Raw genomic sequence first — 26,241 nt, forward strand, 5'->3', positions numbered from 1 at the left:
ATTTCCTGTTCAGTTACTGGACAGGCTTTACCTAAAAAAAAGTTACCGGACAGGCTAAATCATGAATACACATGGGCGTAGCTAGTGTTCCGAGTGGACAGGCAGTAGCATTCTATTGTTGATAGATAGAATCGGGTTGTACATTTATAAACAGAATATATCTTTGCTTAAAAAAAAAGGATACTCACAGCAATGCAGACGTCACAACTGACGAATTCCTTTATTGAAAATTTATATAAAAAAAAGGGGCACTGTGCTAGTAGGTGGCCAGCAGAACATCTACCTACGCAGCCACTGGAACAGGATGGTCCTCCAAGAAGCCAACGAGTAGCTCATTCACCTTGTCAGGGAACTGCTCCTGCACAAAGTGGCTTCCTTCAGGGATGTAGACGATCTTCAGGTCGGGCGCAAACATCCCCATGATGCCGTCTTTCAAAACGGACGCGAAGCCAGGGAGCTTGTAGACGTAATCTTTCTCCCCCATGACAACAAACACCGGGACTTGGAATTTCGGGTCTTCAATCGTGTGCCTCTTATGGAGTGACCTATCAAGTACAGCAGACACAGACAGATACCCCTAGTTGTGTAAGACACCTATGAAGTAGGGAAGAAAATGGCAGCGTACAAACTCAAGCCATGTTTACCTGTACGGCATCTTCAGTGGATACCGGAAACCAGACTTCTCATAGAGGGACGCATAGACAGCGAGATCTTTCTCGCTGAACCACTCTGGAAGGGGCGTCGACAAGTCTGCGAGATCAGTGATCTCCTGATCTTCTTTGGCTATGGGGATCTCACTGCTAGAGAACAGAACGTAGATGGTGCGCACAACTCTCTTCACATCATATCTGCCGAAGTCAGCCTCCGCTCTTCCAGGCTCCTGCAAGCACAGGGGCTTCCACGGTCATATGATGTGCAAGCTCTCTGCTCAATCCTAACGGGGGGAGAATGCTCGGTTCAGAATTTAACCAGCCAACGCGACATGTAGAATCCTTCCGGCATGGCGGCGAAGGAGGAAGCGAAAGGAGTGAAAGGGATGCCCAAACACATCACGCCACAGATGCGGTCAGGGTGACGCAGAGCGAAATCGTAGGCTGGCACGGCTCCGAAATCCTTCCCCACCAGGAATGCCTGCATTGATTGAAGCAAAAAACTGGTATCATTTGGGTGAATGTTGTATAATCGTATTATCCGTTACAATGATTGGAAAACATTCTCTTATTACTCTCCATCCAAGTGTAAGAACACTAATCTACATGGTGACGTTGCAGAATTAGACGTCTCATTTTCTGTCACTTATGGCACCAGGTTGATGAATCAAATGTGTATAGTGTATACATCCGAACTGCTTAATTAAAAGAAGCATTACTTTTTTTTGGAAAGATGACAGAAGCATTACTGACGGAAAAATCTGCACGGTTTTCTTTACTGGTATGGATTTCCTAGCAAAAACCCTTACAGCAACATGACTGATGAAAGAATTAGCACACCTTCACTAGTATACATGAGAAATTGTAGCTAATTAATATTGTGATGAAAGCGATGATACTGATATACCTTGGGGATAGAAAGGGCGTCGAGGATGCCGAGGAGATCACCCAGCAGGTCGTCGTACGACACCTCCTCCTCCTCCGGTGGCTGGTCGGAGAGCCCGTAACCGCGCCAGTCCGGCGCGACGGCGCGGTACCCGGCGGCGGCCACGGCCAGCATCTGGTGGCGCCACGAGTACCATATCTCCGGGAAGCCGTGCAGGAACACCACCGCCCCCTTGTCACCTGCGCCCAAACACACACACCGGGATTAGATGTTCTCGGACCGTGCCACGCTGAGTTGGAACGAGAGCAGCGAACACGACCACGCGCTGCTCACCTTTGCCGGCCTGGGCGACGTGGAGGTTGAGGCCTCGGATGGGGAGGTGGCTGTGCTCGATCTGCTGCTCCATGTCCATGGCCTCGCCCTTGACCGCTGAGCCTATCTCTTCGTACAGGGGGAAAAAAATCTTCTAACCTTCCTGCCTGTCTTTCTCCACTGAAATAGAGGCCTTGCGCCTAGCGGATACTCTTCAATTTTCAAGATTGTACAAAGCTGAAAGCGCACAGTTTGACCAGTCGAAGAAAAACAGCGAAGAGCAGCAAAAGCTGTATACTTTCTCCGTCAGGTCTAGCAGAAAAAAATCCTGTTTACTTTTCAACCTCAGTCAACGTCATCGCACAGGTGAAGACTGCAGCCGCGCAAACGCTTCATCTCATATTCCCATCTTCCACGCGGCTCCGATCAGAAACAAGCGAGCGTCTAGAGCTTGTTGCGTGAAAGTCCATGGCCGGCTGGCCGCCGCCGACCCCATGTCCGCCATGGCAATGGTGTGCTCAGTGTCGGAGATGCTTTGACCAGTGGCAGCAATTAACCCGGAATGGGTTGACCGGGAGCAACATGAATGTAATAGTTGTAAAATACTAATCTCAATCCGAATGCTAGAGAACAAGGAGTACTATGTTCATGAGCCGCAAATTTTCTTAGGTCTTGTTTTGAACGGGTCAGAGCTTAAGTTTACTAAGTGCTAAAAGTTTAGCTTAGTTTATCTTTTTTGAGACATGGCTAATTAATAATAGAGTTAAAATTTATAAAGTGTCACTTTTGTCCCTGTTCCTCTCTTAAATTAGGGCATTCTGATCTTTTTTTTTTGTTTCATTAACTCCTTTTTACTTGCTAATGCTTCTACATCTTATTTAGGGTGAGCTAAAATTTAGCTTACTCAATACTAATGTTTAAGTGCTTTTACCCATTAACACCATCCAAACAGGCATGCCCACCGTTCGTGTCAACATCCGTTCACTTGTGTGAGTGTCCTTGCCTTGCCCCTCACGCGGCTGTCGTCTTCTCCTCGGGGAATTCAAGAAACAACACTGGTTTCTCATGGTGTTCGAAACATAGCACTTCAAACCAATGTATTCATAAGACAAAATTGATATCACCAAATAGATATGTAAAATAACATTCCACCAACTTCTTCACATAGAAAAGATAAAATTGCCTCAGTTCATTTTAAAGCACGCAGGCCTTCTTTTTCCTCCTTCATAATAATGGAATCTCAGATTTCACCATATAGAAAACGCATGCACTTAAAATATAATAAATATAAATAGATAAATGGAAGAAAAAGTAGAATGGCTCGACTCTCTTGTATAGTCTTTTTTTCTCTCTTTTCTTTTCTCTATATGTAAACTTTTTATTTATTTAAATATAACAATAAGAGCTTGCCCCCTGCTGTTTAAAAATAATACGAGTTCCATTTTCTCTTTCCTTTTTGCTATATGTTAAATTTTTTTATTTATTTAATATATAACCAATATGAGCTTGCCCCTCTCTTGTTTCAAAAGAAAATATGAGTTCCATTTTAGCAAGGTTAAATATATGCATATACATAACAGGTCCACTTCGACATACTAAATGTCATGGTCATATTTATAACCAGTTTGGAAGAAAAAAAAACATCACAAGAGAACTACTCAAGTTGCATGGATCACAGATCACAACAAAGGGGCACATCAGTCTTTTGGTCCTAGTGAAAACATAGGCAATAAAATTAAAACAAAAGGGAAAATGAGGAAGAGCGGCTATTTCCTGAACTGTAGGAGAGGTTGCGATGCTATTCCATGAATTCAGAACGTTCCAATTGCTATTTCTTGACCACCGTTGCAAACCGGTGCTATTTTCTGAATTCTCCCTCCTCTCCTCCGCTCCTCCAGACCTCCGACGAATGCCAGCTTCGAGCAATCGGAGCCGGAGTCAGATCCTCTATGTTCGGCCACCTCCTCGGCGCGGCGGCCAGGGTCCCGACTCCCAAGGTGGTTCGAGCCCGGTCGTCCCCGCCGCGCTTACTTAGCAGCACCGCCGCCGCGCGACCTGCCGCCGCCAGGCATGTCGTGCCGGATGCATCCCGGGGGCGCACCATGGTCGGAGCTGAGGCGGGCCGTTAGAGCGCGCGTCCCCGCGGGAAGTCTCGCCCCCGAGGACGCACTCCAGCTCTGCGCCGAGTTGATCCCCGCGATCCCGGCGCCGTACCCACCACCAGCCATGTTCGGCGCGGAGAACATGCCTAGCCGGCGGCCCGCGGGTCGTCGCTCTCGCTTGGAGCTGTGCCGGATGATCGGAGAGCGCTACCGCTCGCGAGACCTTGGCCCCAAGGAAGCAGTCCACCTGTTCGACGAATTGCTCCCGCAAGCCACGCCCGCCTCGGTCAACGCCATCAACCAGCTTCTCACTGTCGTCGCAAACGCCCCGGCTTCGACCTCTGTGCGCGATGGCCCTGCGCTCGCCATCTCTCTCTTCAATCGCATGGCCCAAGTCGGCACCACCAAGGTTGCTCCCACCTTATGCACCTACAGCATCCTCATCGATTTGTTGCTGCCGAGTGGGCCGCCTGGACCTTGGCTTTGCCACCTTCGCCCTAGTTATTAAGACAGGATGGAAGGTCGATACTATCACTTTCACACACCTACTCAGGACCCTCTGTGCTGAAAATATGACCAACTATGCAATGGATATAGTCCTCCTACGAATGCCGGAGCTCGGATGCACGCCCAATGTCTTCTCCTACAACATTCTTCTCAACGGGCTCTGCAACAAGAAGAAAAGTCGGGAGGCTCTTGAGCTGCTCCACATGATGGCTGATGATAGAAGCGAAGGCAAGTGCCAACCAGATGTGGTGTCATACCACTGTCATCAATGGATTCTTTAAAGAGGGTGACGTTGCAAAAGCTTATAGCATTTTTCTCAAAATGCCGGATTATGGTATTTCTCCAAATGTTGTGACTTACAACTCAGTCATTGATGGATTATGCAAGGCACATGAAATGCACATGGCCGAAGAGGTCCTCCAGCAGATGGTTGATAAAAGTGTTATGCCGTGTACTACCACATATAATACTCTAATCAATGGATATTGCTTGCTAGGATGGTGGAAAGAGGCGATTATAATGCTCAAGCAAATGTCCAGAGATGGTCGTGGACCAAATGTTGTTACTTATAGTATGCTGATGAGCATCTTTGCAAGAATGGAAGATGTTCAGAAGCTAGAAAGATTTTTGATTATATTGCTGAGAAGGGACCAAAGCCCAATATTGCTACCTATTGTGTTATGCTTCATGGGTATGTTACTAAAGGAGCTCTTGCTGAATTGAATGATCTCATTGATTTGATGGTACAGAATGGCTTTAGACCTGACCATCGGATTTTCAACATACAGATATCTGCATATGCTAAGTGCGGAATGGTAGAAGAAGCAATGCTTATATTTAAGGAAATGAGGCAACAAGGATTGAACCCTGATGTAGTCAGCTATGGGACGGTAATAGATGGACTTTGCAAGATAGGCAGAGTGGAACCTAGTGCTGCTACCTGGAATGACTTGATTAAGGGCTACTGTAAAGATGGTAGCATAGAGAATGCATTAGCTTTATTGACAGAAGCTTGTAGCAAAGGGAGTTAAGAATGCACTTGTAGAAGCTGTATGGTCTGCTGCGGCAAAGGTACTCTATCTCTGGATGGTCGAAAGTAGAAAAGAGAGAAATTTGAATGGACATAATAATTCTAGCAGGGATTTTGTAAAAATAGCTGTGTAGATGAGTGCTCATTATTTCAGAATCCTTGTTCATCTGAATTTCAACTTCATATGTTACACCCAATAATATTACTGAAGCGATTAAAATTTTGCAGAAAAGAAAAAGATGCCTTGGATTTTGTTGCTACCATCTTGGCCAATGCTTTAGCTATTAATGCCATGATCTACAGATTAATGGTAGAGACATTGTAAAGTAGGTTAATTATCAATGCGTTGGATTTGACCGCTTTTCCCTACTTTATGAAAAAGCATATCCTTGTCGGATGATCTGTCCATTGTATATTGATAACCCACAAGTCACAGGTAATCAAGGCGGTCCAATATCTAGGGAGTTTGCAGGTTGTGCAGAAGCGGATCCAAGGTGCAGTCACCAAGGTTACCAAATCCAATTAGTGGGAGATCATCATTTATTTCCATTGGCATTAATACAGTGACATGATAGCTTATTCTGATTCGCAGTTGTGTTGTTGTATGCTGTTCATAGTAGTATTTAGTCATAGGAAGGAGGAGGACCGAACTCTGAAGAAACATCATTCTTTTATTTGCTCGTAAACATGCGTGGTTTGCTGGTTTCTGAAGAGCTAATAATTGTCTCCTTGGTATGGATTCAAGCCTGTGCTCTGCACTGTGTAGGATGCAGGAGTACAGCCTTGCAGTCCTGGGCTTATCTACTGCTTTTCTGTGAACGTTTGTTGCAGAAATCAGTAGTAACAGATAATGTATGGGATAGATAGTCTATTGGAAGATAGACTGCTCAGAGAAAATGCTAGCGATCTTTGTCCACTGAAAAATATGCCTCGTTGTGATCATAGATATTACTGTCCATTTTCGGGCCAAGCAAGTTCAGAAACTGGCGCCTGCCTCACTCTTGACTTCTTGAGTCCCTGTCAATTTCACTACACATGTGACATCACCAATGCCCCCCAATGCATCGGACATTTCACCTCCAATGCATCGGACATTTCACCTCCAATGCATCGAGCAAATCGCTCCGTTATTAACGAGTATAAACTCACGGCATCATCAAATCAGATAATAAATTTGATCAAGTACATTTTTATTACCGAGAAATTCAGAGCAAGCCGGCTGGCCAAGCGGCCAACGGCAACAGAGAAGCAATCGCTGCCTGCAAATGTTATTCTCACGGTCCCAGTGGCACTTTCACGCGGCGACCGGGTGGTCCTTGAAGAAGCCGAGGAGTAGCTCGTTGACCTGCTCCGGGAACTGCTCCTGCACGAAGTGGCTCCCCTCCGGGATGAAGGTGATCTTCAGGTCCGGCATGAACTTCTCCATGACGCCGCCTCGCAGCGCGGTCTCGAACCCCGGGAGCTTGAAGCAGTAGTCCTTCTCCCCCATCACCATGAGCACCGGCACCTGGAACCTGGCGTCCAGCCGGTTCGGCATCTTGTGTATAGACCTGCCCAATATCCATGGAAGCATGCGATGAATGAACACCAATTGTACGAGGCAAAAGGCTGCAGTCTGTCTGTCAGTGCAGTTTGCCAATTGGAACGGTCGAACGGAGTAGTGCGGTGACAAGTGTTCGCTGTCCTCACCTGTACGGCATCTGCAGAGGGTAGCGGAAGCCGGACTTCTCGTAGAGCTTGGCGTAGGCGTCGAGGTCCTCCTCGGTGAACCACTCCGGGAGGGGCGTGGACAGGTCGGCGAGGTCCATGATCTCCTGCCCTTCCTTGGCGATCGGGACCTCGGCGCCGGAGAAGAGCACGTAGACGGTGCGCACCACGCGCCTCACGTCGTGCCGGCCGAAGTCCGCCTCCGCCCTGCCAGGCTCCTGCAGAAACAAAACACATCGCAAACTGATGAACACCTACCAGCTGCAGAGTTCAGAGTTGTAGCTCAGAGGTGAGGTGACGCAGCGGCACGTACACCCCAGCGCAGGACGTAGAAGCCCTCGGGCATGGTGTCGAAGGGGAACGGCACGGGGCTGAACGGGATGCCGAGGCACGCCACGCCGCGGGTGCGGTCCGGGTGCTGCAGCGCGAACTCGTACGCCGGAATGGCGCCGAAATCCTTGCCCAGCAAGAACGCCTGCACGCGCGCAACTGGACTCGGTCACGACAAATCTCTTATCTGTTTCTTGGGTGCTCCTACAGATCAATGTCCTCCTACCTTTGGGATGGAGAAGGTGTCGAGGATGGCGAGCACGTCGGCGACGAGGTCGTCCCAGACCCAGGAGGCCTCCTCGTTATCCGGCGGCTGGTCGGAGAGGCCGTACCCGCGGCAGTCCGGCGCGATGGCGCGGTACCCGGCGGCGGCCGCGGCCAGCATCTGGTGGCGCCACGAGTACCATATCTCCGGGAAGCCGTGCAGGAACACCACCGTCCCCAGCTCATCTGCCACAAACAAACCAAGAAACACAACACGAGCACGAGCATGAGAAAAAAAAAAAAACTACGGCGCCACTCGCCCCGTTGGGGATTGAATTGGACACGGCGGGCGGCCAACGATTACACAGCAGAGGACCCTCTCACCTTTGCCGGCCTGAGCGACGTGGATGTTGATCCCGCGGATGGGGAGGTGGCTGTGCTCGATCTCCGGCGCCATTGCTGCCTGCCTGCCTGCTCCTCGAGGATGGACAGAGAGGGGAAGAAGGGGAATGCTCAGCAGCTCAGGCTCAGGCTATGCGCATCGATGGCTGGGTCACCTGCCCATTTATCTGCTGCTCTGCCTCCGGGCTCGTCCCGAAACACGACGAAACGGACGCGATCGGATATCCGGATGCATGGCAGACAGGATCTCCTGACGCCCCTCGTGCTGATTATTTTTTTGTTCAGGATTCACATGTTGGTTAAGCAATTCCTGTCGACTGGTTCGAGATGCCCAAGCTTTTAAGCATCGTCCAACTGATCATCAGAGGACCGAGACAGATCTTGAGACCTTTACCTGCTGACATGATGATTAGAGCCGCCACATGCATTGGAAGATTTTAACCATGATGCGGAGAAACTAAGATAAATGTTATGACTCATTTTCTACATATCGTCACTTTGTTTTACTGCTAGTCTCCTACGCTTTGGAGAATTTTTTCCCGAAAAAAAAACTTTGCGTGCCTACAAAAGTGAACCTGGTTCTGCTTTTTTAGGACCGGTTTGGCTTCATTCACCCATCCTTGACTCCTAATACTTTATGAGAAATTTAGAATATATCTAGATAGAATTTTTAAGCATATCTCTTATATAGGAAACTCAAAATTTTATTAAGGGATGGTTATCCATCCCATCTCATCTCACGATAGCATTAAGATGCTCCCCAGATGCCTAAGGCAAATATTATGAAACATAGGTGCAATATTAAAAAATGTACCGAGATGAATACTCACGGTCTAACAGTGACGGTCCAAAGTTTTGCATAAAAAGGTTCCCCTAATTTGGATCCAAATGAAACTGGCGCATATACAGCCGATGGTTTGGGTTTTGTGGTCTAGCTAGCGTACCTTCCAGAAGAGCGCAATATCGTATCATTTTTGTTTGTCTCCAGCTTTCACTGAATGTTTGCTGTAGAAATTCAATAATAATGATTTGTGTTTGGATTTTGGAACACCGGCTCAAGTTTGTTCTGAAACGTTTGGAGCATATCCTTCCTAGATTTTCATTGAAAAGATGGAGATTGCTGATCTCAATCTTCCGGTTTCTAGAGCATCTTCAAAACCTCATGGCTTTTGACTTCAAATACTCCCTCCGTCCATTTGAAATAAATAGTTTGTTTTAAACGGCCTGTTCGCTTCAGCTTATAAGCCGGCTGAAAAGCCGAAACGGCTGATTTGTTGTGAGAGGAAAATACTGTTTGAGCCTATTTATGGATGGAGGTAGTTGGCGGCTTGGCGCCATCACAGCACCAAAATTGGACGCGCGCACACATTCTCCCCTCGCGCCTTGCCTGCAGCGCAGCCCCCTGTGCACCTTCTTCCTGCTGCACCGCATCCCACCGTCGGCACCATGCTGGAACGCTCCCGTCGGCACTCCGGCCTGCGCTCCGGTCGCTGTCCTGGCCTCAGGTCCAGTCTCCGTTATCGCCGGGGTTCCCGTCCCCTCTTGCCCTTTTGCGCCCACGTCGTGGCGGCGGCGCCATCTCGGGCAACTCTGCAGTTGCCGGTGTAGCGTGCCCGTGGCCTGCAGGTACAGGGAACCTTGCTGCGAGGGAGGAGGACGCTGGGTACCGGCAGGATGAGATGGAGCGGCATCGCGGCCGCAGAGGAGAAGTTCGCGCCAAGGTTAGACGGGCTGCGCTGCATTGAATCCAGCTGTTGGATTTGGATCTTCTTGGCCTCTGCGCCTAGCTTGCAATTTTACCAATTCCACTATTCCAGTTCCTATGCTTGTCTGTACACTGTTATCTTGTGGGAAATGGCATGCTTGAGGTAGGGTTAATTGCTCTGTGATGATTAATTCGTCCGTTCTGAGCTGCTGAAAGAAACAATCGGGGTCCTCTTGTTGCGTTTGATCATTTGTAGCCATATGTCAAAGCTTCACAAGGCAGTGTTAAAGCCATATCTTACTATTTGGAGATTTCTTTTGGAGCTTTCAGGTGAAGTCACCTAGATCCTAGGAGGACACTCTAGAAATCCTAAAAATTCTAATAAAAAACAAAACATCTAGCCATCAATCGGTGGACTCAAATTATCATAGCCATTGGATCTATTATGTTTTTTTAAATTACCCACCTGGCCACCTATGCCATATAAAATAGCCTAAAGTAACCCCCAACATCTATACCTAAATTACCTACCTTTGCCATTATATAAAATAAACTAAAGTAACCCCCTAATCTTCATCCAAATTACACACTTATACCATTATAAATAAAATTTAAAGTAACCTCTTAAATTTGCAACTAAATTTCCCACCACTAATACTTAAAAAATAACTTAAAATAACCCCTTAAATTTGCATCTATATTACCCATATATACCATTATTAAAAAAACATGAGGTAACCTTACATTTGAATCCAAATCATCTTAACTAAAAATATACACTAATATATGATTGTAAATCGTCTATGTCTTACACTATTGGTATATGATATAATAATTAAAATATATAGGCATGATGTGTGTCACCATTTATAAACATATAGAGGAAGTGATGAGAATATAAATTTCTACGTTTAAATTATAGCTCAAACTTAGAATCCATTAAACAAATTCAAGCACGTACCTACGATGCAAAGTGAACACGTTAAAGATTATAAATGTGGATGAAAACGATATAGAGTAATTAATAATTAAAATCTATCACAATCGGATGGAGATAATAAGTATATATCTATATAAGTATTGTGTTCGAATATTTAACAAATGAGAAGTAGCTCAAGGTAATAGTTTTGTAGCAATGTGACATACTTTTTTTATTGAAAATTTCGCATTAGTTTTAACGACACACGCTAGAAAAAAAGACAAATCCTAGAAATTCTCACAAAAATCAGAAACATCTCAAACATGAATCCTCTAGACTCTAAAAATCCTAGTCATTGGTCCATTATAATTTCTAGAAAGTTACAAACAACAATCATTATAAAAATATTCTAAAATAAATCCTAAATCTTTATCTAAATTACCAAGCTCTGCTATTATAAAAAAAATCTAAAGTAACCCCATAATCTTCATCCAATTTATTCATGCATATCATTATAAAGCATAACTTAAAATGACATTCTAAATATGTATCTAAGTTACTCGCATACGTTGTTATTAAAAATAACTTAAAGTAAACAACTAAATATTAACCTAATTAACTTCATGTGCATCATACAGAAATATCCAAAAGTAAACTAATATATGATTCTAAATTACATGTCTATGTCATTGTTGATATAGAAATACTAAGTTAAGGTATATAAGCATGATGAGTGTCACCAAGTAAATCATTTATACATGTATGTGAGAAAGTGATGAAAAATATTGATTTTTATGCTAAACAAATATATGGAGGCGCCATACAAAATGAAAAACGTGTGATCGTGGATGAAAAAAGTGTATAGAGTAATTACTAATTAAAAATTAATCACAACTAGATAAAGATAAGTACATATCTATATGAGTATTATGTTGAAGTATTGAAAAAATGAGAGAGTGGTAGGTAAACAATTTTGATTATTAGCGAAGAGTTTAATTTCTAAATAATTTTTTAATACAATAGTTTTTAAAAATATTGACCCGTGCAGGAGTATGGGTTGATGGATAGTAAAGAACAAATAGCCATGCCTTTATATATACTCCCTCCCTCCTTATGCATCTTAGAGATTTTAAGATATATTAGTAGGAGTAGCAAAAGACGCATGTATCCCAAGTTAATGGTAATTGCAGATAATAAGGAACTTATTTTTAGTAATAATCCACCAATCAGCCACTATTATCTATCTTGTCAATTCTAAAAAGATTTAAATAAGCAATCATCCAAATATACCTACAATACCTTATATTTGAGGAAAAAATTTAAATGAGGGAAGGAGTACTTATATACAGAGGTGGTTACTCTCCGTTCTGCAGGAGAGTATGTGCATACTTATTGTACTCTGAATTTTATTAGGGAGATAGACTGTACTCTCTTTCCCTTAGCACAAACATGAGGACAAGTGTAAACGAAGCCCTATAACAAATGAGAGGCGCGTACCTTTTAGAATGAACAAGGTCAAAAGCACACCATTTGACAAAAAGGAGAAAAACTGCCCAATTGCAGGAAAGTTATGTGCATTCTTTTCAATCTAGACAAGCTGAAAATAAACACTATTGTCGGTAGTCTTTGGCTTTCACTTTCACTTGTATGAAACCTGCAAATGATCACCACGACCTTTACGTAATCATCATGGCTGGAGCATCCTCCAACGCATCGGCCAAGCAAATTTCTATATTACCGACAAAAACACGGCACCCCAGAAAGAACGGGGACGCAGAAAACATACAAGTATGATCAAGTACTAGCAACGTGCATTTTTATTACCGAGAAAAATTCACACGGCAGTAGTGAATCAACTGCTAAAAATGTTGTCCTCTCGGTCTCGAACGGTGGCATCGATCTCACGCGGCGGCGACGGGGTGGTCCTTGAGGAAGCCGAGGAGGAGCTCGTTGACCTGCTCTGGGAGCTGCTCCTGCATGAAGTGGCTCCCCTCGGGGATGCAGGCGATCTTCAGGTCCGGCGCGAAGGTCTCCATGACGCCGCTCCGCATCGCGGTCTTGAACCCCGGTAGCTTGAACGCGTAGTCCTCCTCCCCAATCACCATGAACACCGGCACCTGGAACTTGGCGTCCATCCGGTTCGGTATCTTGTGTAAAGACCTGCCCAATAAATCCATGGAAAGACGAAACTCGATGCATGAACACCGGAGTTGCATGACTACATGTCCTCACATTTTTGGACACTGCGTGCCGTTCTACTGCTCTCACCTGTATGGCATCTGCAGAGGGTAGCGGAAGCCGGACCTCTCGTAGAGCTTGGCGTAGGCGTCGAGGTCCTCCTCGGTGAACCACTCCGGGAGGGGCGTGGACAGGTCGGCGAGGTCCATGAACTCCTGCCCTTCCTTGGCGATCGGGTTCTCGGCGCCGGAGAAGAGCACGTAGATGGTTCGCACCACGCGCCTCACGTCGTACCGGCCGAAGTCCGCCTCCGCCCGGCCAGGCTCCTGAAAGAGACAAGAAAGGAACGCATGAGCTCAAGTCAGATCAACACCAGTTGCAGAGCACATCATCAGCTTCGATATCAGGGGCACAGCACAAGACACGCACGCGCCAGCGCCGGATGTAGAAGCCTTCGGGCATGTCGTCGAAGGAGATGGGCGCAGGGTTGAAGAAGACGCCCAGGCACGCCACGCCGCGGGTGCGGCCCGGGTGCCGCAGCGCGAACTCGTATGCCGGAATGGCGCCGAAATCCTTGGCGACCAAAAACGCCTGCACGCGCAAATGATGGAGGAAGAGGCGAACGCACAGTTACGGCCACGGCAAGTCTCTCTCATCATCATCAGGTTTTAACTAGTCCTACCTTTGGGATGGAGAAGGTGTCGAGGATGGCGAGCACGTCGGCGACGAGGTCGTCCCAGGAGGCCTCCTCGTGCTCCGGCGGTTGGTCGGAGAGCCCGTACCCGCGGCAGTCCGGCGCGATGGCGCGGTACCCGGCGGCGGCCACGGCCAGCATCTGGTGGCGCCACGAGTACCATATCTCCGGGAAGCCGTGCAGGAACACCACCGTCCCCAGCTCACCTGCCGCAGATAAACCAGCCTTGGGATCGGATGGAACACGGCGTGTGCGGCCAAAGAGGAAACGACTGCGGCAGCAGAGGACTCTCTCTCTCACCTTTGCCGACCTGAGCGACGTGGATGTTGATCCCGCGGATGGGGAGGTGGGTGTGCTCGATCTCCCGCGCCATTGCTGCCTGCTTGCCTGCTTGCTCCTCGAGGATGGAGACGGATAGAGCGAGATGTGCTCCAGCAGTTCAGCTTATGGGATTGGGAGGGGGAAGGGGATGATCAGGCAGTCAGGCTATGCACATCGATGGCTGGGTCAACTACTGCGCAGTTGCCTGCTCTGCCTGACTGCCTCTGCCCCGGGCTTGTCCTGAAACATGACGAAACGGATGCGTATACGCGACCAACAACCGGGCCTCTTGCCGCCGCCCTTTGCCCTCCGTCAAACATTGAACACGAGCCTGGATGCTCACTGTCAGCGCCGGCCCCGCCACGCCTTTGTCGTGGACGACGCGCGCTAACAAGGCGTCAGCCCCGTCCACAGTCCACACCACGCCTTCGTCGTGGTCAGCGCAAAGACCACGCCCCGATCTTGCCCGACCCGCCGCCGGACTAAGCGTCGTCTCGGCCCACCTCGCGAAGGCTCGCAGCGGCCCAGGCTACTAGAGCCCATGCGCTCGCGGCCAGTCGCTGCCGTTTCTTTTCGCGACTATGCCTTAGCACAAGCTCATTAAGAAGAAAGCACTTGATGCAACCAAACGGAGATTGACCAGCACAAAATCACAAAGGACTGAAAACGGAGAAATATTGAAGAAAAGTACAACCAAACTCACAGCCGACAAGTGACTGAAGCAGTGACCACAACAAACTGATAGCAGGAGAAGCACGGAGGGAGAGGACGCACCCAATCCTGCCACCCTAACAAGGTTACCCTAAGAACTAAGAACTGAATCTGCAAAAAAAGATATACCTTTGCCAAAGATAGCGAGAGAGAACAAGCTTGAAGTACAAAACGGTAGCGAATCATCCACCGAACAGCACGACCACGATGGCAAAGCATCCGCCAGAGCAAAAGAACGGTGGCAAAGCATCCGCCCGGACAAATAGCGATGGCACAAAGTCCACCTGACCAACACAAAGAGGCAACAAAGCATTCGCCCAGAACGATCATTGTCTGCAACAACACGACAGGGCGACAAAGTATCTGCCACGACCTAGGCAACCAAGGTGACAATGTGTAAAACAAAGCAAAGGCAGGTACAGAGGATGAACCACACCGATCGGCCTTGGGGTCTCGGAGGGGAAAGGGGCAAACGAATGGTGCCTCCAAGGAGGAAAACGGCGCCCGAGGGCGTTGCCATCATCGGTCCGCAAGCAGGTAGAGGCTTTCACCTCAACCCCACCCTCCAAAGCACGCCATGACACCCCAGCGAAATGACCCACCACAAGCAGCGCCAACGGGATGGAACCACTAACGGTGGCGGCAACCACACAAAGGGTGGCGACCAAAGCAGTGAAAGCACAGGTGGAACACATCAACAGCAAGGCAACGGTGGGGCGGAAGGGTGACTGTCTCCCAAGACTTCACAACAACGCCTCCGAGGAGGGAAACGACGCTCGCAAGTGGCGTCATTGTTGGCCTAGCACAGCATTGAGCACAACTTTCGACTGAAGATCTTGCCTACGAGACAAAGATAGCCCACCACACACGACACCCCGACGACAGTGGCACCCGAGCACACCGCAACACCCCCAACGGCCAGATCCGACTGGCCAGGAGGACCGGAGAGGCGGAACGAGGGAGGGGAAAGGCTCCCCACCCCTAGTCTATTGGGAACCACGGGCGACGCCCCCTTAGGCTGACATGGCCACAGGCGGCAGCACCCCTCCCGGCAGCAGCCGGAGACGTAAGCCTCGGTCGGGCCTGAAACTCGAGATCCAGACTAGGGGAGCGTAGATCCGAGCCCGGCGGCTGAAGATCCGATGAAAGCCGAGGGGGAGCGGCACCAGCCAGCGAGGAAGGAGTGCTAGAAACGGTCGGAGCAGGTGGAGAGGAGAAGAGGAGAAGAGAGGGGAGGGGGCGGAGGGTGGGGCTACCACCGCCGCCCGCCGACCGGCGAGGTCCGATGGGGAGCAGATGGGGACTGGCCGTGATGTACGGGTCGCCCCTCGAGTCGCTTGGGAGGGGCGACGCGAGGGGAGGAAGGGAGATTCCATCAGTAAATAGTCGTTGTCGTTTCCATGCCACAGGCCTGGACTCTAGGACGCCACGCACAGCAAGAGCCCACGAGCATACCTAAGCCTCCTCGAGAGAACCTATGCATCTTCCGGAAGAAATTTTTTTCATCAACTTCCAGTGCTTGAGATTCGTGTGACCGCTGTCAGCTGCATGATCTCCTTCTTCCTTTCATCGCCTCTCTACCTCTCTCGTCATCGCGCGCCGCCGCCAGGGAAGGGGAGAAAGGTCGGGTGACTAAGAAGGTGGTGGGCGGGAGCGACCAGCTGCTGACCGCCAGCGGTGGGCAAGACAGGTGGGGGTATGGGGCGAGTGACGGAGTTATGGTTAGGATTCAGGGTTTTTAGGGGGCTCCAGTGTCCGTCGGGCTTATAAGAGGAGGTTGGGGGCGGTGGCGACGGTTCGTCCAGTGGCGAAGGTGAGGCAGCGCAGTGAAGAAGATGAAAAGGAGGATGGGCGGGTGTTGGGCTGAAAGTTCACATCCCTTTCTATCTTTTGAAAGATAGATAGGAGCCCCCAGCCTCCTCACCGAGCCCCATCGTGCCTTTGTAACTAGACCTGAGCAAAAAGGTCCGATCAGGCCGATCGTCCAAATCAAGTTCGGTCAACACTCATTTAGGGTGGGGCGGGGCGCTGATTTTTTAATCTCAAAAAAAGATAAGGCCGGCTTGAGCCAACCCGAACAATAAAATTAATTATATTTACATTGAAAATTGATGGGTGGCCCAGCCCAAGCCCAGCCCTAAATAGGTCCGATTTCATTAGCCCGATAGGGTTAATGGATGGGCTTGGGCAAATATTTTAGGCTCGAAATAAACTGGATTTTATGTTGCCCAGCCTGAGCCCGGCCCAGCCCGTAATTTGCTCAGGTCTATTTGTTACTTGCATATAAGTAATATTGGGAATGTAAGAACTTGCATGTTTTCTCCTCTAAAATGACATAGCAGTTCTCTTGCAAATTTTCAAAAGAAGTTGCTACTTGGAGTGAAGAGCATCCCTATTTGCAGTGTTACATGACTTTTGAATTGGTGGGTAACCACCCAAATCATGACACATAAATATCTCTATTGTAGAAGCTTCCACACTTCATCATGAATAATATCTGCATTGTTCCTTATTTTACCATGACCTTATCCACACTAGTATAATGCCCGTGCTAACGTTATGGGAATATTTTGCAAGACAAATCAAACCACAACGTTATATTGCTTATTCAAAAATCAAATCAATAGCATAGCATCACATGACACGTCTTGATATCTAGCATGTGAAAAAGAACATGACAAGGAAAACATAATGGGCCTGCGATGACATGTTTATTTAAACCAAGTACTACATATTAATGATGTACTCTATCAAGTCAAAATGTACTAAATAAGTTATCCTAGCATCATATATTTAAAACGGGAGGGAGTACAAATAATAATGCTCAAGAATAACTGAACCACCAATGGTTCTTAACAGTACTGCAACTACCAAATCCCAATTATGTCCTCAATTACAACTCAAATCAGATTTGCCGCACAGGTCTTCAACCCTTGGCTAAAAACGATTTCTTTTCTTAGATGTTCTTCCCACTGAGTTCCAGCTCTTTAACTGAAAGGACCGAGATGTTGCCTAGAGGGGGAGAGTGAATAGGCGTGTTGAACAATTAACAAAAATTCACACCACTCAACAGCACTGCCACGGCTCAACCGGTCAGACCGATTTCCCAAACCGGTCAGACCGGTCCAAGGCAGGGTGGCACATCAAGTGCTGCTTGAGTCCCTCATTGATTTCTAGCACCAACCAAACTTGAAGTGTGGCTTCTGTAGATGATTTCTAGCAGGATAAAGGAGTCCCTGCACACAAGACAAGCACACCCAAGTAGATCGAAGCGGAAGCACAAGTAAATTGCTCGAAATCAACAAGTGAAACAAACCAAATGAAAACATGAGGATTTGCTAATCCGAAGTTCAGATTCACCACAATGAATCCTACATTTCTGTTGATGAGCCCATTGGAATACGAGTCTATCTCAACTCCCTTCCAACAAGTCGGGTCTCTTTCAACCACTTTCCTCGTCTCCACTAGTGATCTTTTCCCTTGTGGAGGCAAGATCGCAGCCCTCACAAACTTGCCGCTGCTCACCACACCTTGGGAGCTAGTCGGCGACATTTAGCAATCTAGGAGGCACACCTCCAAGAGTAACAAATGTTTCAACAACTTTCTTGACGCAAACCACAAGTGTTCAAGCTATGAATTGCTATTCTTAGGACAAATGCTCATATAAGATCAGTCTCTCAACCCAAATCCAACTCAAAGATTTCTCAAGAATCACTCAAGTCTCACAAATAGATGTTGGGGAGAGCTTCCCTGGTCACTAGATGATCTCAAATATGTGTGTAACTAGCAGCCCACCAAGGAGGGGCCAAGGGGTATAAATACCTCCACACACCAGAAACTAGCCGTTACACCTGCTCAAATCGGTCAGACCAGTTGCCAGATCGGTCAGACCGGTCTGGTTTGAATAACTAGCCGTTAGCGCTAAGTTCCCTTAGACCGATCTGCCAAACCACCCTAAAACTTCCAGAGATACTTTCTCGGTCCACCTATTGGCTGAACCGACCTTAGTCAGCTGAACTAGGATATTTAGCTCACTCAAGGATTTTCTCAAGGCTAGTCTCACATAGATCAACTAAGATTACTTTTGGTGTTGTCAATTTGCTAATGTTGCATCTTTCTTGATAGCGGCGTACCTATACTCAAGAATAAATATAAACACAATGTCATCCGCCTATACTCAAGAATAAATATAAACACAATATCATCCACTTGAGCTCAAGAATAAATATAAACACAATATCATCCACTTGAGCTTGCAAGTATTCATCCATGCCATACTTTGATCAATATTCACTTGAGGGCTCTCAACATTGCTATTATCTTGAGCACATCCATCTTGAGCTAGTGACTTAGGATTTTCCATCAATCATGATAAGGTATACTTGAATTCTTAAGTCACTCCAATTTATCAACCACAATAGATTAGACGCATTGCATTGCTTGCCTCGGTAAGGCTTAGATATGTTACTTCAAAACCCCCCCTTCACCTTAGCAAAATGCACATGGTCCAAGCCGTCGCTTAACCAAAGCTTGCTTAGTCCCTCGTTCTAGTATCTCGCTTAATTTTTTCACCTATTCTTGCCACATTGAGTTTAGCTTTGCTTTTGACATCAATAATGAAATCCCATTTGAAATCCTCTTCAAATGCTTTTTCTTGATCAATCATAGAATATCCCATGGATTTGCAAACTTTCAATAATGAGACCAATATGTAAATCATAAGCCCATGTCTCTTTATCATACACACAAGAGTCTTGCAATATCCATTTGTAAATCTCACTATTCTTTACTTAATAATCCCATCACTTATCAATCAAGCTATCACATGGTTTGGAGACTTATGGATCAATCATGATAACATATCCCCAATTGCCCTTTACTCTTTCCCAATTTCTCGGTCGACGACGACAGCGGTGGCGTGGGCCTCGTGGTTGATGAAGGCGGCTCCACATGCATGTCCTGCTCTGCGCGGTCGTCCTCGTCCATGATGCCGGCCCCGCAGTCGACGGCAATGGTTGAGATGCGAGAGGAGAGCTGAGGAGTTGAGGAATCGGTTTTGATTGAGAATCGAGGGCTCGGTGTCTCCATGGGGTGGGTGGGGTGGGTGGGCGTACAGAGAACCCCGTGGGGGGTGACGCGCGCGAGGGGTGGGTGCGGACGGTGGGGGCGAGTGGAGGACTAACCGTGGGCCGTTGGATTTGAGTGATGAGAGAGAATATGGATTGAGGACCGTTGGATTTGAGTGATGAGAGAGAAGATGGATTGAGGAGAGATCTTGATGGTCCATTTCAATATAGTTGGATTTCTGAGTGCATAAAATGGTGTGGACGAAAGAAAGACTATCTAAGGGGGGGAGTTAGTTGAGTGGATATAGAAAAGAACTAACTGGTGAGTTTATATGGGTAGTAGATAGATGCATAGCAAAATTAGTGTCTTGAAATATCCGCAACATTCTATAAGTAGGTTCAAGTTCTAGAAACGTGTGCATTTTTATTATTACCCGAGAAAAATTCAGAGCTACATGACCAACGGCGATAGTGAAGCAACTGCTGAAAATGTTGTTCTCACGGTCTCAGTGGCATCTCACGCGGCGACGACGGGGTGGTCCTTGAAGAAGCCGAGGAGGAGCTCGTTGACCTGCTCCGGGAGCTGCTCCTGCACGAAGTGGTTCCCCTCCGGAATGTAGGTGATCTTCAGGTCCGGCGCGAAGGTCTCCATGATGCCGCCACGCAGCGCGGTCTCGAACCCCGGGAACTTGAAGCAGTAGTCCTTCTCCCCCATCACCATGAACACCGGCACCTGGAACTTGGCGTCCAGCCGGTTCGGTATCTTGTGTATAGCCCTGCTCCACCATGGAAGCAAAGCAATGAACACTGACCTGGGTTGCATGACTGATGACTACATGTGCTACTACTTGCACTCTTGCAGTTCAGTATCTTTCCATTTTGCTGGAAAGAGGACTTCAGTGCTTGCAGTGTTACTGTTACCTGTATGGCATCTGAAGAGGGTAGCGGAAGCCGGACTTCTCGTACAGCTTGGCGTAGGCATCGAGGTCCTCCTCGGTGAACCACTTCGGCAGGGGCGTGGACAGGTCGGCCAGGTCCATGATCTCCTGCCCCTCCTTCGCCGTCGGGATCTCGGCGCCGGAGAAGAGCACGTAGATGGTGCGCACCACGCGCCTCACGGCGTACCGGCCGAAGTCAGCCTCCGCCCTGCCAGGCTCCTGGCAGAGACAAAAAAGAACGTATGGACTCAAGTCAACACCAATTGCAGAGGAGCAGCTTCAATTCGATTAAGACGAGAGCAGATGAGAGGCAGAGGCCGATGCGGTTAGAGGCACAGGAACGCACGCGCCAGCGCCGGATGTAGAAGCCTTCGGGCATGGCGTCGAAGGACGTGGGCGCGGGGTTGAAGGGGATGCCCAGGCACGCCACGCCGCGGGTGCGGTCCGGGTGCCGCAGCGAGAACTCGTATGCCGGCATGACGCCGAAATCCTTGCCCACCAAGAACGCCTGCACGCAGCACGCGCCGATCGAAGAGGCAAACAGACAGTTACGGCCACGGAAGTCTCTCGTCAGGTTTTTAAGTGCTCGCGGTGCTAAAATGCAAATCCTACCTTGGGGATGGAGTAAGCGTCGAGGATGGCGAGCACGTCGGCGACGAGGTCATCCCAGGAGGCCTCCTCGTTCTCCGGCGGCTGGTCCGAGAGGCCGTACCCGCGGCAGTCCGGCGCGATGGCGAGGTAGCCGGCGGCGGCGACGGCCAGCATCTGGTGGCGCCACGAGTACCATATCTCCGGGAAGCCGTGCAGGAACACCACCGTCCCCAGCTCACCTGCAGTAACAAAAAAAAAAAAACAAGAACAAATAATCAGAAATAGTTGGGATCGGTGAATGGATCACGGCCGGCCAGCAATGTTCGTGCCAAAAGACCTCACCTTTGCCTACTTGGGCGACATGGAGGTTGAGCCCGCGGATGGGGAGATGGGTGTGCTCGATCTCCTGCGCCATTGCTGCTTGCACTGCTGCTCCTCGAGGCCGGCCCGAGACCGAGATGTTCCGTTCAGCTTACAGGTCGGGAGTGTGGACAGTGCAGTGCCCAGGCTGTGAAAAAGATGTGCACCAACGGCTCGTCACTTTCCCATTTGTCTGCTGCCTCGGGCTTTGTCTTTTCTGCCTCTACCCTTCCGCTACGTCGCTTGCAGCCTTGGCGTCTTCTCAAGAACAGAACAAACGCTGCATTAGCTAGAATCTCAGGATCCGTGGATCAGCATCACCTCACCAGTGGCGTGCAAGACCGTTTGGGCCCTCTGCTCAAGGTACGTAATGCAGTCAGTCAAAAGAACAACGAAAAATTTGCTAAGTAAACTCCAAATTTCTTACGTTTAATTTATTGTGCACAGTGCACAAGGTAAATTCGGATTTATTTAGAAGGCATTGAAATATCTTATCAGAGGCAAAAACACACTCTTGCAATCAATCCATATATATTTCCTCTGGAACAACATCTGGTAGCGAACAATCTTGAAACTTGACTATATTTTTTGAAAAAAAAAGGTAATTGAAATTCCTTCAAATTATATGCCATCATAGCTAAGATTAGTTTAACAAACCATGGGAAGGCAAAAGCGCAGTCCATGAAAACCAATGCAACTGAAAATCATGCAGCATAGTAACTGCCAGAATTTCTGAACACAACTACAAACTATCGTCTGTGCAAACTTAAAACCATGAAATGAACTAGGGTAAACCTTATTGTTTTTTTTCCTTCCTTATACTGATATGGTTTCGAGAACTTGGATTGAAATCCTAGGATCTCACCAATTTAAGCAAAAATCCTGGTTTTCCAAAAGCGCGGCAAATCTGCAGTCTATTTACGGTTTAGGGGTTTGAGCCGAAGGATTCCAAATCCACAACAATTACTCCGGGATTACAAAGAAAGCATACTGTAACCTTTTAACTTGAATATGTTCCATTCTGATTACAATGAAAACATACTGTAAACCAGAAACGATAGGCATATTTTGATCTGGAAAAAGTCAAACTTTACATATTTTAACTAATAATTAGTTAAATTATAAGCATGTCTAATCTATAAAATTTGCATTAATATATTTATACTTAAAGCCTTTTTGAGATGATATTGAGTATTTAGCAATTGACATTATATCATAAGAAAAATTGGGACTCAAAATCTACTTCGGAAAACTTTTCCCAATTTCAAATATACCTATCATTTCTGAACAGAGGGAGTATACGTTCCATTCTGAAACAGCCACAAGTGTATATAATACTCTTAGATCATAAGTCCTAGGGTAAGCTTCTGAAACTCCGCTCTCATAGACAAGAGATAGAAGTACAGACATATCCAGCATAAACATGATTTGATGATCCTCATTGCCGAAAACCTTCACACATATACTTACAAAAGGTCAAGTTTGCAACATCAGGAACACTGAAATTTACACACACACACACACACACACAGGAAATGCACCGAGGTCGAAGGTACACATTACAGAGTAAACAAGAAAACACAAGATAAGTTCTTCAGACCGACTCACAGGCAGATGCGATCTATCAAAGTTCATAGGCCGGAAACCTTGATTCAGATGGATCAACCATGTCCAAGAGGAGGTATGCCATCCCAGCCTTCCCTTCAAACAGTGAAAACGGGCGATCACCCCCATGCATGGCCCCCTCAGCAATGAACTCATCAGCTTTCTCGAGAAGAAAGCATGCAAAAGCCTTCGCCCGATAGAGATACTCAACATTGCCAGTTAGCCTGTACAGTGAGAGGAATGTGTAGGCATTCCCGCTTACACCGTGACATATTCCAACTCTCTTCAGAAGTCCTCGGTTCCAGACAACCTCTGCAGCCCCTGCAGCTGATTGCTTGAAATGATCATCATGGAATACCTGAAATACAAATGTAGTTACCCATGATGACCGCATCAAAGATAATAGATTTATAGCTTCAGTCATCATTTAAACACTCTACCAAACCTGAAGAACATACTGAATACATGCAGATGCACAATGGGAGATGCAGTGGAGCAAAGCCAGGATAGGGCTGATGCCTTTTCTTTTTGTTTATTGTTTTTCTTGTTGCGTGGCATACTGGCATGCATGTACCAAGTATTTTATAGGGGTTGTACCTTTTTTCCTTCTATAATTAAAACATATACAGCTCTCCTACGTGTTCTAGAGAAAAAAGAAATGCATTAAAGCAAGTGTAAACAGATGCAGCAATCACCTCATATGCTTTAGCCAGTGTAAGAGCAACACCAGGGGCACCGTGACACCAGTGCACCAACCGATCAGATTCATTGCCTTCACTTGAGGGATAGTTGCCACTAGGAAACCGGTTCTTGATCATGTACCGCAGGGTGTTCTTCACATCATCCTGCTCATCCAGTTTCAGTTCAGTGTGCATGAGCACGTGCATGATTCCAGCAAGACCATGGGCAGCACCCCAGTACTTCTTCCCATGCCATTCGTACATCAGCGGGCTACTCCCCTTGCTTGAGAGCTTTCTTCCCTCCCTAATGATGTCCTTTGCCACAGAATTCTAAACAATTGAAGTGGTTGATCCGGTAAGACTTCAGTGCCTTTCACATGAGCCTAATTAAAAAAAAGAAATGTGAAAGAAAATTATTAACAGAACTACATCATCAACATACGATGTGTTCAAGTGGGATCGTCTTCTCGCTGAGATGCTTATTCAAGAACAAGCAAGCCCATAGATACCCCGCCCTTCCATACAGCAACTCATTTGGTACTTTCTCAGTGATTGTTATCTACAAAAAATCACAAACAACAGCTGAGTCTACAACATTAGGACTACAAATTATTCCATCTGTTGTTCTACACTCTACAGCCATGTAGCCACAACGCACACGCACTGCACCGAAAAAGTAACAAATTGACTCATAAAACCAGAATCACGCTTATCAGAAGCCTCACCTCATCAAAGGAGCTCAGATACTGGGTGACCCTCAGCTGATCGTCGCAATGCTTGGCAATCACCGCTCCAAGAGCGCAGACACCGGCCCTCCCACATATGAATGTCAAGAACCTGCGCCTTACACACCCAGGCCACACACCCCCACCATATCATTACCAACCAGTAAACGAAAGATCCAACCCGCAACCAGTATGAAGCTATTGAAGCGTGGGCTTCGTCTTACGGTAGGCCCCGCGACGCGTCGTCGCAGGCGTGGACGATGTCGGCGGCGAGGGCGAGGTCCCCGCGGTCGCCGGTGACCCGGAAGGACTTGAACAGCAGCAGCGCCGTCCCGAGCGCGCCCGTGTAGAGCGTGTAGTCCGTCACCTGCCGCCCCGCCTTCACCCACGTCTCCTCCACCACCTGCAGCCAGGTGGGGTGTAGAGCCGAGCAATCAGTCGAGCAGCTGGCGGGCGCGCGGCAGGAAACCAGATGGGGGCGAGCAGAGGCCAGCGGGGGCGTGCCTTGTCCTTGAGACGGCGCGCGGCGCGGAGGAAGCGATCGGAGAGCCTGGCGTACGGGAGCGAGAGCAGGCCCCGGACCCCCGCGGGCCGCCTGTCGCCGTCGCCTCCGGGGGCCTCGGCCTCGGCGACGAAGTCGGGGAAGTCGTTGGGGAAGAAGCGGTCGGCCATGGCTCCGCCAGGCAGGCTGCGACGCCGCTTCGACTCGTGCGAGGAGGGTGGTTCGCGACCGGTGAGCCGCCCTTCGGTGGCCTTCGTCTTCTCGGTCTCGCCGTTTCCCATTGCCTGCCGCGTGCTCGGTTATAAAATGTGTTTGCGAGGTCGCTGGACGCCGCGGCGCTGGTGTGGTGGCGCACGCCTGTCGCGCGCTCGGAGCAACGCGTGGGCGCTGATTTTTCGTGTTCCCGACGAACTGCCGCTGCTGCTCTTCTCGCCTCCTCAGCGTCAGTCAGCGTCCGGTTAGCCGTTAGCGCAAAGCTGGGTGCAGGCGTGTCGTCGGACGACGTTTGTTGCTAGCGAGATTGGGGTGCTACGCCGAGCTCCAGCACAATTGGTAAGGGTCCGTGAGTCAGGCTCGAGCCAGACGGACCAAGCTTATGGGTGCAGAGATGTTGATTGGCAAATTTGCACCTTATGATACTAACTGAGCTCCGAGGATGTTTGCTGGGTTGGATGAATTGTTGTGACTACCTTGCACATGGACTAAGGTAAATCAATTCTTCTCTCCCTTCACCTCGTCCCTCCATCAATCCCGCCACGGGCGCCGACACCATGCCCTTCGCCTCGTCCCTCCATCAATCCAGCCACGGGCGCCGATGCCGGCAGCATGGAGGAGGATCATAGGTGCTGGTGGCGTGGAGGACCGCGGGTGCCGGCGAGGAGGAGGTGCCGCGGGAGCTGGTCCCAGACGCTCTTGCTCGCTGCCCTGCCGGCCGCTCGCACGCTAGCGGCTTGGCCGCACCCCGCCGCTCGCTACCCCACGTCGACGACGCCCGCTCACCAACCCCTGCCGGCTCGCGCAACGGCGGCCGCAGCCCCTGGCCGGCCGCGGCTCTCTTCTTCCTCGCCCTCACCCGCCGTCTCTTCTTCCTCTTCACGCGGTCGAAGGGCGTCGACG

The 26,241-nt window shown here is 48.4% G+C and overlaps 5 protein-coding genes and 1 pseudogene across 6 annotated transcripts; 1 reads left to right on the forward strand and 5 right to left on the reverse strand.

Moving 5' to 3' along the window:
- Nucleotides 1-82: 82 nt before the first annotated feature.
- On the reverse strand, nucleotides 83-2,059 carry LOC101775388 (AB hydrolase superfamily protein YfhM). Its single transcript, XM_004982667.4, has 5 exons — nucleotides 1,870-2,059; nucleotides 1,558-1,775; nucleotides 970-1,131; nucleotides 645-880; nucleotides 83-545 (listed from the first exon to the last, which is right to left on the reverse strand). Exons 1-5 carry the CDS (start codon nucleotides 1,946-1,948, stop codon nucleotides 284-286), a joined length of 957 nt encoding a protein of 318 aa, XP_004982724.1. The 5' UTR covers nucleotides 1,949-2,059; the 3' UTR covers nucleotides 83-283.
- A 1,359-nt stretch (nucleotides 2,060-3,418) lies between these two features.
- On the forward strand, nucleotides 3,419-5,640 carry LOC101764475 (annotated as a pseudogene).
- A 992-nt stretch (nucleotides 5,641-6,632) lies between these two features.
- LOC101775793 (epoxide hydrolase B) lies at nucleotides 6,633-8,320 on the reverse strand. The gene is made up of 5 exons (XM_004982668.2): nucleotides 8,113-8,320; nucleotides 7,751-7,974; nucleotides 7,508-7,669; nucleotides 7,177-7,412; nucleotides 6,633-7,037 (listed from the first exon to the last, which is right to left on the reverse strand). The coding sequence occupies exons 1-5, from the start codon at nucleotides 8,183-8,185 to the stop codon at nucleotides 6,782-6,784; spliced, it is 951 nt and encodes a 316-aa protein (XP_004982725.1). The 5' UTR covers nucleotides 8,186-8,320; the 3' UTR covers nucleotides 6,633-6,781.
- A 3,963-nt stretch (nucleotides 8,321-12,283) lies between these two features.
- Nucleotides 12,284-14,214, reverse strand: LOC101776193 (bifunctional epoxide hydrolase 2). Its single transcript, XM_004982669.3, has 5 exons — nucleotides 13,927-14,214; nucleotides 13,615-13,832; nucleotides 13,362-13,523; nucleotides 13,023-13,258; nucleotides 12,284-12,914 (listed from the first exon to the last, which is right to left on the reverse strand). The coding sequence occupies exons 1-5, from the start codon at nucleotides 13,997-13,999 to the stop codon at nucleotides 12,656-12,658; spliced, it is 948 nt and encodes a 315-aa protein (XP_004982726.1). The 5' UTR covers nucleotides 14,000-14,214; the 3' UTR covers nucleotides 12,284-12,655.
- A 5,862-nt stretch (nucleotides 14,215-20,076) lies between these two features.
- Nucleotides 20,077-21,754, reverse strand: LOC101776598 (bifunctional epoxide hydrolase 2). The gene is made up of 5 exons (XM_004982670.4): nucleotides 21,596-21,754; nucleotides 21,275-21,492; nucleotides 21,009-21,170; nucleotides 20,646-20,881; nucleotides 20,077-20,500 (listed from the first exon to the last, which is right to left on the reverse strand). Exons 1-5 carry the CDS (start codon nucleotides 21,666-21,668, stop codon nucleotides 20,242-20,244), a joined length of 948 nt encoding a protein of 315 aa, XP_004982727.1. The 5' UTR covers nucleotides 21,669-21,754; the 3' UTR covers nucleotides 20,077-20,241.
- A 1,270-nt stretch (nucleotides 21,755-23,024) lies between these two features.
- Nucleotides 23,025-25,386, reverse strand: LOC101777018 (lanC-like protein GCL2). Of its 2 annotated transcripts, none has more exons than XM_004982671.4 (6): nucleotides 25,128-25,386; nucleotides 24,848-25,026; nucleotides 24,624-24,735; nucleotides 24,341-24,457; nucleotides 23,914-24,228; nucleotides 23,025-23,576 (listed from the first exon to the last, which is right to left on the reverse strand). In XM_004982671.4, exons 1-6 carry the CDS (start codon nucleotides 25,293-25,295, stop codon nucleotides 23,238-23,240), a joined length of 1,230 nt encoding a protein of 409 aa, XP_004982728.2. In that variant the 5' UTR covers nucleotides 25,296-25,386; the 3' UTR covers nucleotides 23,025-23,237. The 2 variants fall into 2 exon arrangements, with proteins under 2 accessions (XP_004982728.2, XP_012704297.2); XM_012848843.3 differs by having other exon boundaries at nucleotides 24,624-24,741; nucleotides 25,128-25,371.
- Nucleotides 25,387-26,241: the final 855 nt, after the last annotated feature.

This window comes from Setaria italica, chromosome IX, assembly GCF_000263155.2.
Source record: "Setaria italica strain Yugu1 chromosome IX, Setaria_italica_v2.0, whole genome shotgun sequence".
NCBI classification, from domain to species: Eukaryota; Viridiplantae; Streptophyta; class Magnoliopsida; order Poales; family Poaceae; genus Setaria; species Setaria italica.

Bases quoted from the DNA above. Each gene is read 5' to 3' on its own strand.
- LOC101775793 (XM_004982668.2), bottom strand. From the start codon at position 8,185: ATGGCGCCGGAGATCGAGCACAGCCACCTCCCCATCCGCGGGATCAAC. The intron at 7,975-8,112 runs GTGAGAGGGTCC...TGTTTGTGGCAG, and splicing joins CGTCGCTCAGGCCGGCAAAG to ATGAGCTGGGGACGGTGGTG. The intron at 7,038-7,176 runs GTGAGGACAGCG...GATATTGGGCAG, and splicing joins CCTCTGCAGATGCCGTACAG to GTCTATACACAAGATGCCGA.
- LOC101777018 (XM_012848843.3), bottom strand. From the start codon at position 25,295: ATGGCCGACCGCTTCTTCCCCAACGACTTCCCCGACTTCGTCGCCGAG. The intron at 24,742-24,847 runs GTAAGACGAAGC...TGGGTGTGTAAG, and splicing joins GACGCGTCGCGGGGCCTACC to GCGCAGGTTCTTGACATTCA. The intron at 24,229-24,340 runs GTATGTTGATGA...TCAATTGTTTAG, and splicing joins CGATCCCACTTGAACACATC to AATTCTGTGGCAAAGGACAT.
- LOC101776598 (XM_004982670.4), bottom strand. From the start codon at position 21,668: ATGGCGCAGGAGATCGAGCACACCCATCTCCCCATCCGCGGGCTCAAC. The intron at 21,171-21,274 runs GTAGGATTTGCA...TGCTGCGTGCAG, and splicing joins ACGCTTACTCCATCCCCAAG to GCGTTCTTGGTGGGCAAGGA. The intron at 20,882-21,008 runs GTGCGTTCCTGT...TGTCTCTGCCAG, and splicing joins TCTACATCCGGCGCTGGCGC to GAGCCTGGCAGGGCGGAGGC.
- LOC101776193 (XM_004982669.3), bottom strand. From the start codon at position 13,999: ATGGCGCGGGAGATCGAGCACACCCACCTCCCCATCCGCGGGATCAAC. The intron at 13,259-13,361 runs GTGCGTGTCTTG...TGTCTCTTTCAG, and splicing joins TCTACATCCGGCGCTGGCGC to GAGCCTGGCCGGGCGGAGGC. The intron at 12,915-13,022 runs GTGAGAGCAGTA...TTTATTGGGCAG, and splicing joins CCTCTGCAGATGCCATACAG to GTCTTTACACAAGATACCGA.
- LOC101775388 (XM_004982667.4), bottom strand. From the start codon at position 1,948: ATGGACATGGAGCAGCAGATCGAGCACAGCCACCTCCCCATCCGAGGC. The intron at 1,776-1,869 runs GTGAGCAGCGCG...GTTTGGGCGCAG, and splicing joins CGTCGCCCAGGCCGGCAAAG to GTGACAAGGGGGCGGTGGTG. The intron at 546-644 runs GTAAACATGGCT...TGTACTTGATAG, and splicing joins CCACTGAAGATGCCGTACAG to GTCACTCCATAAGAGGCACA.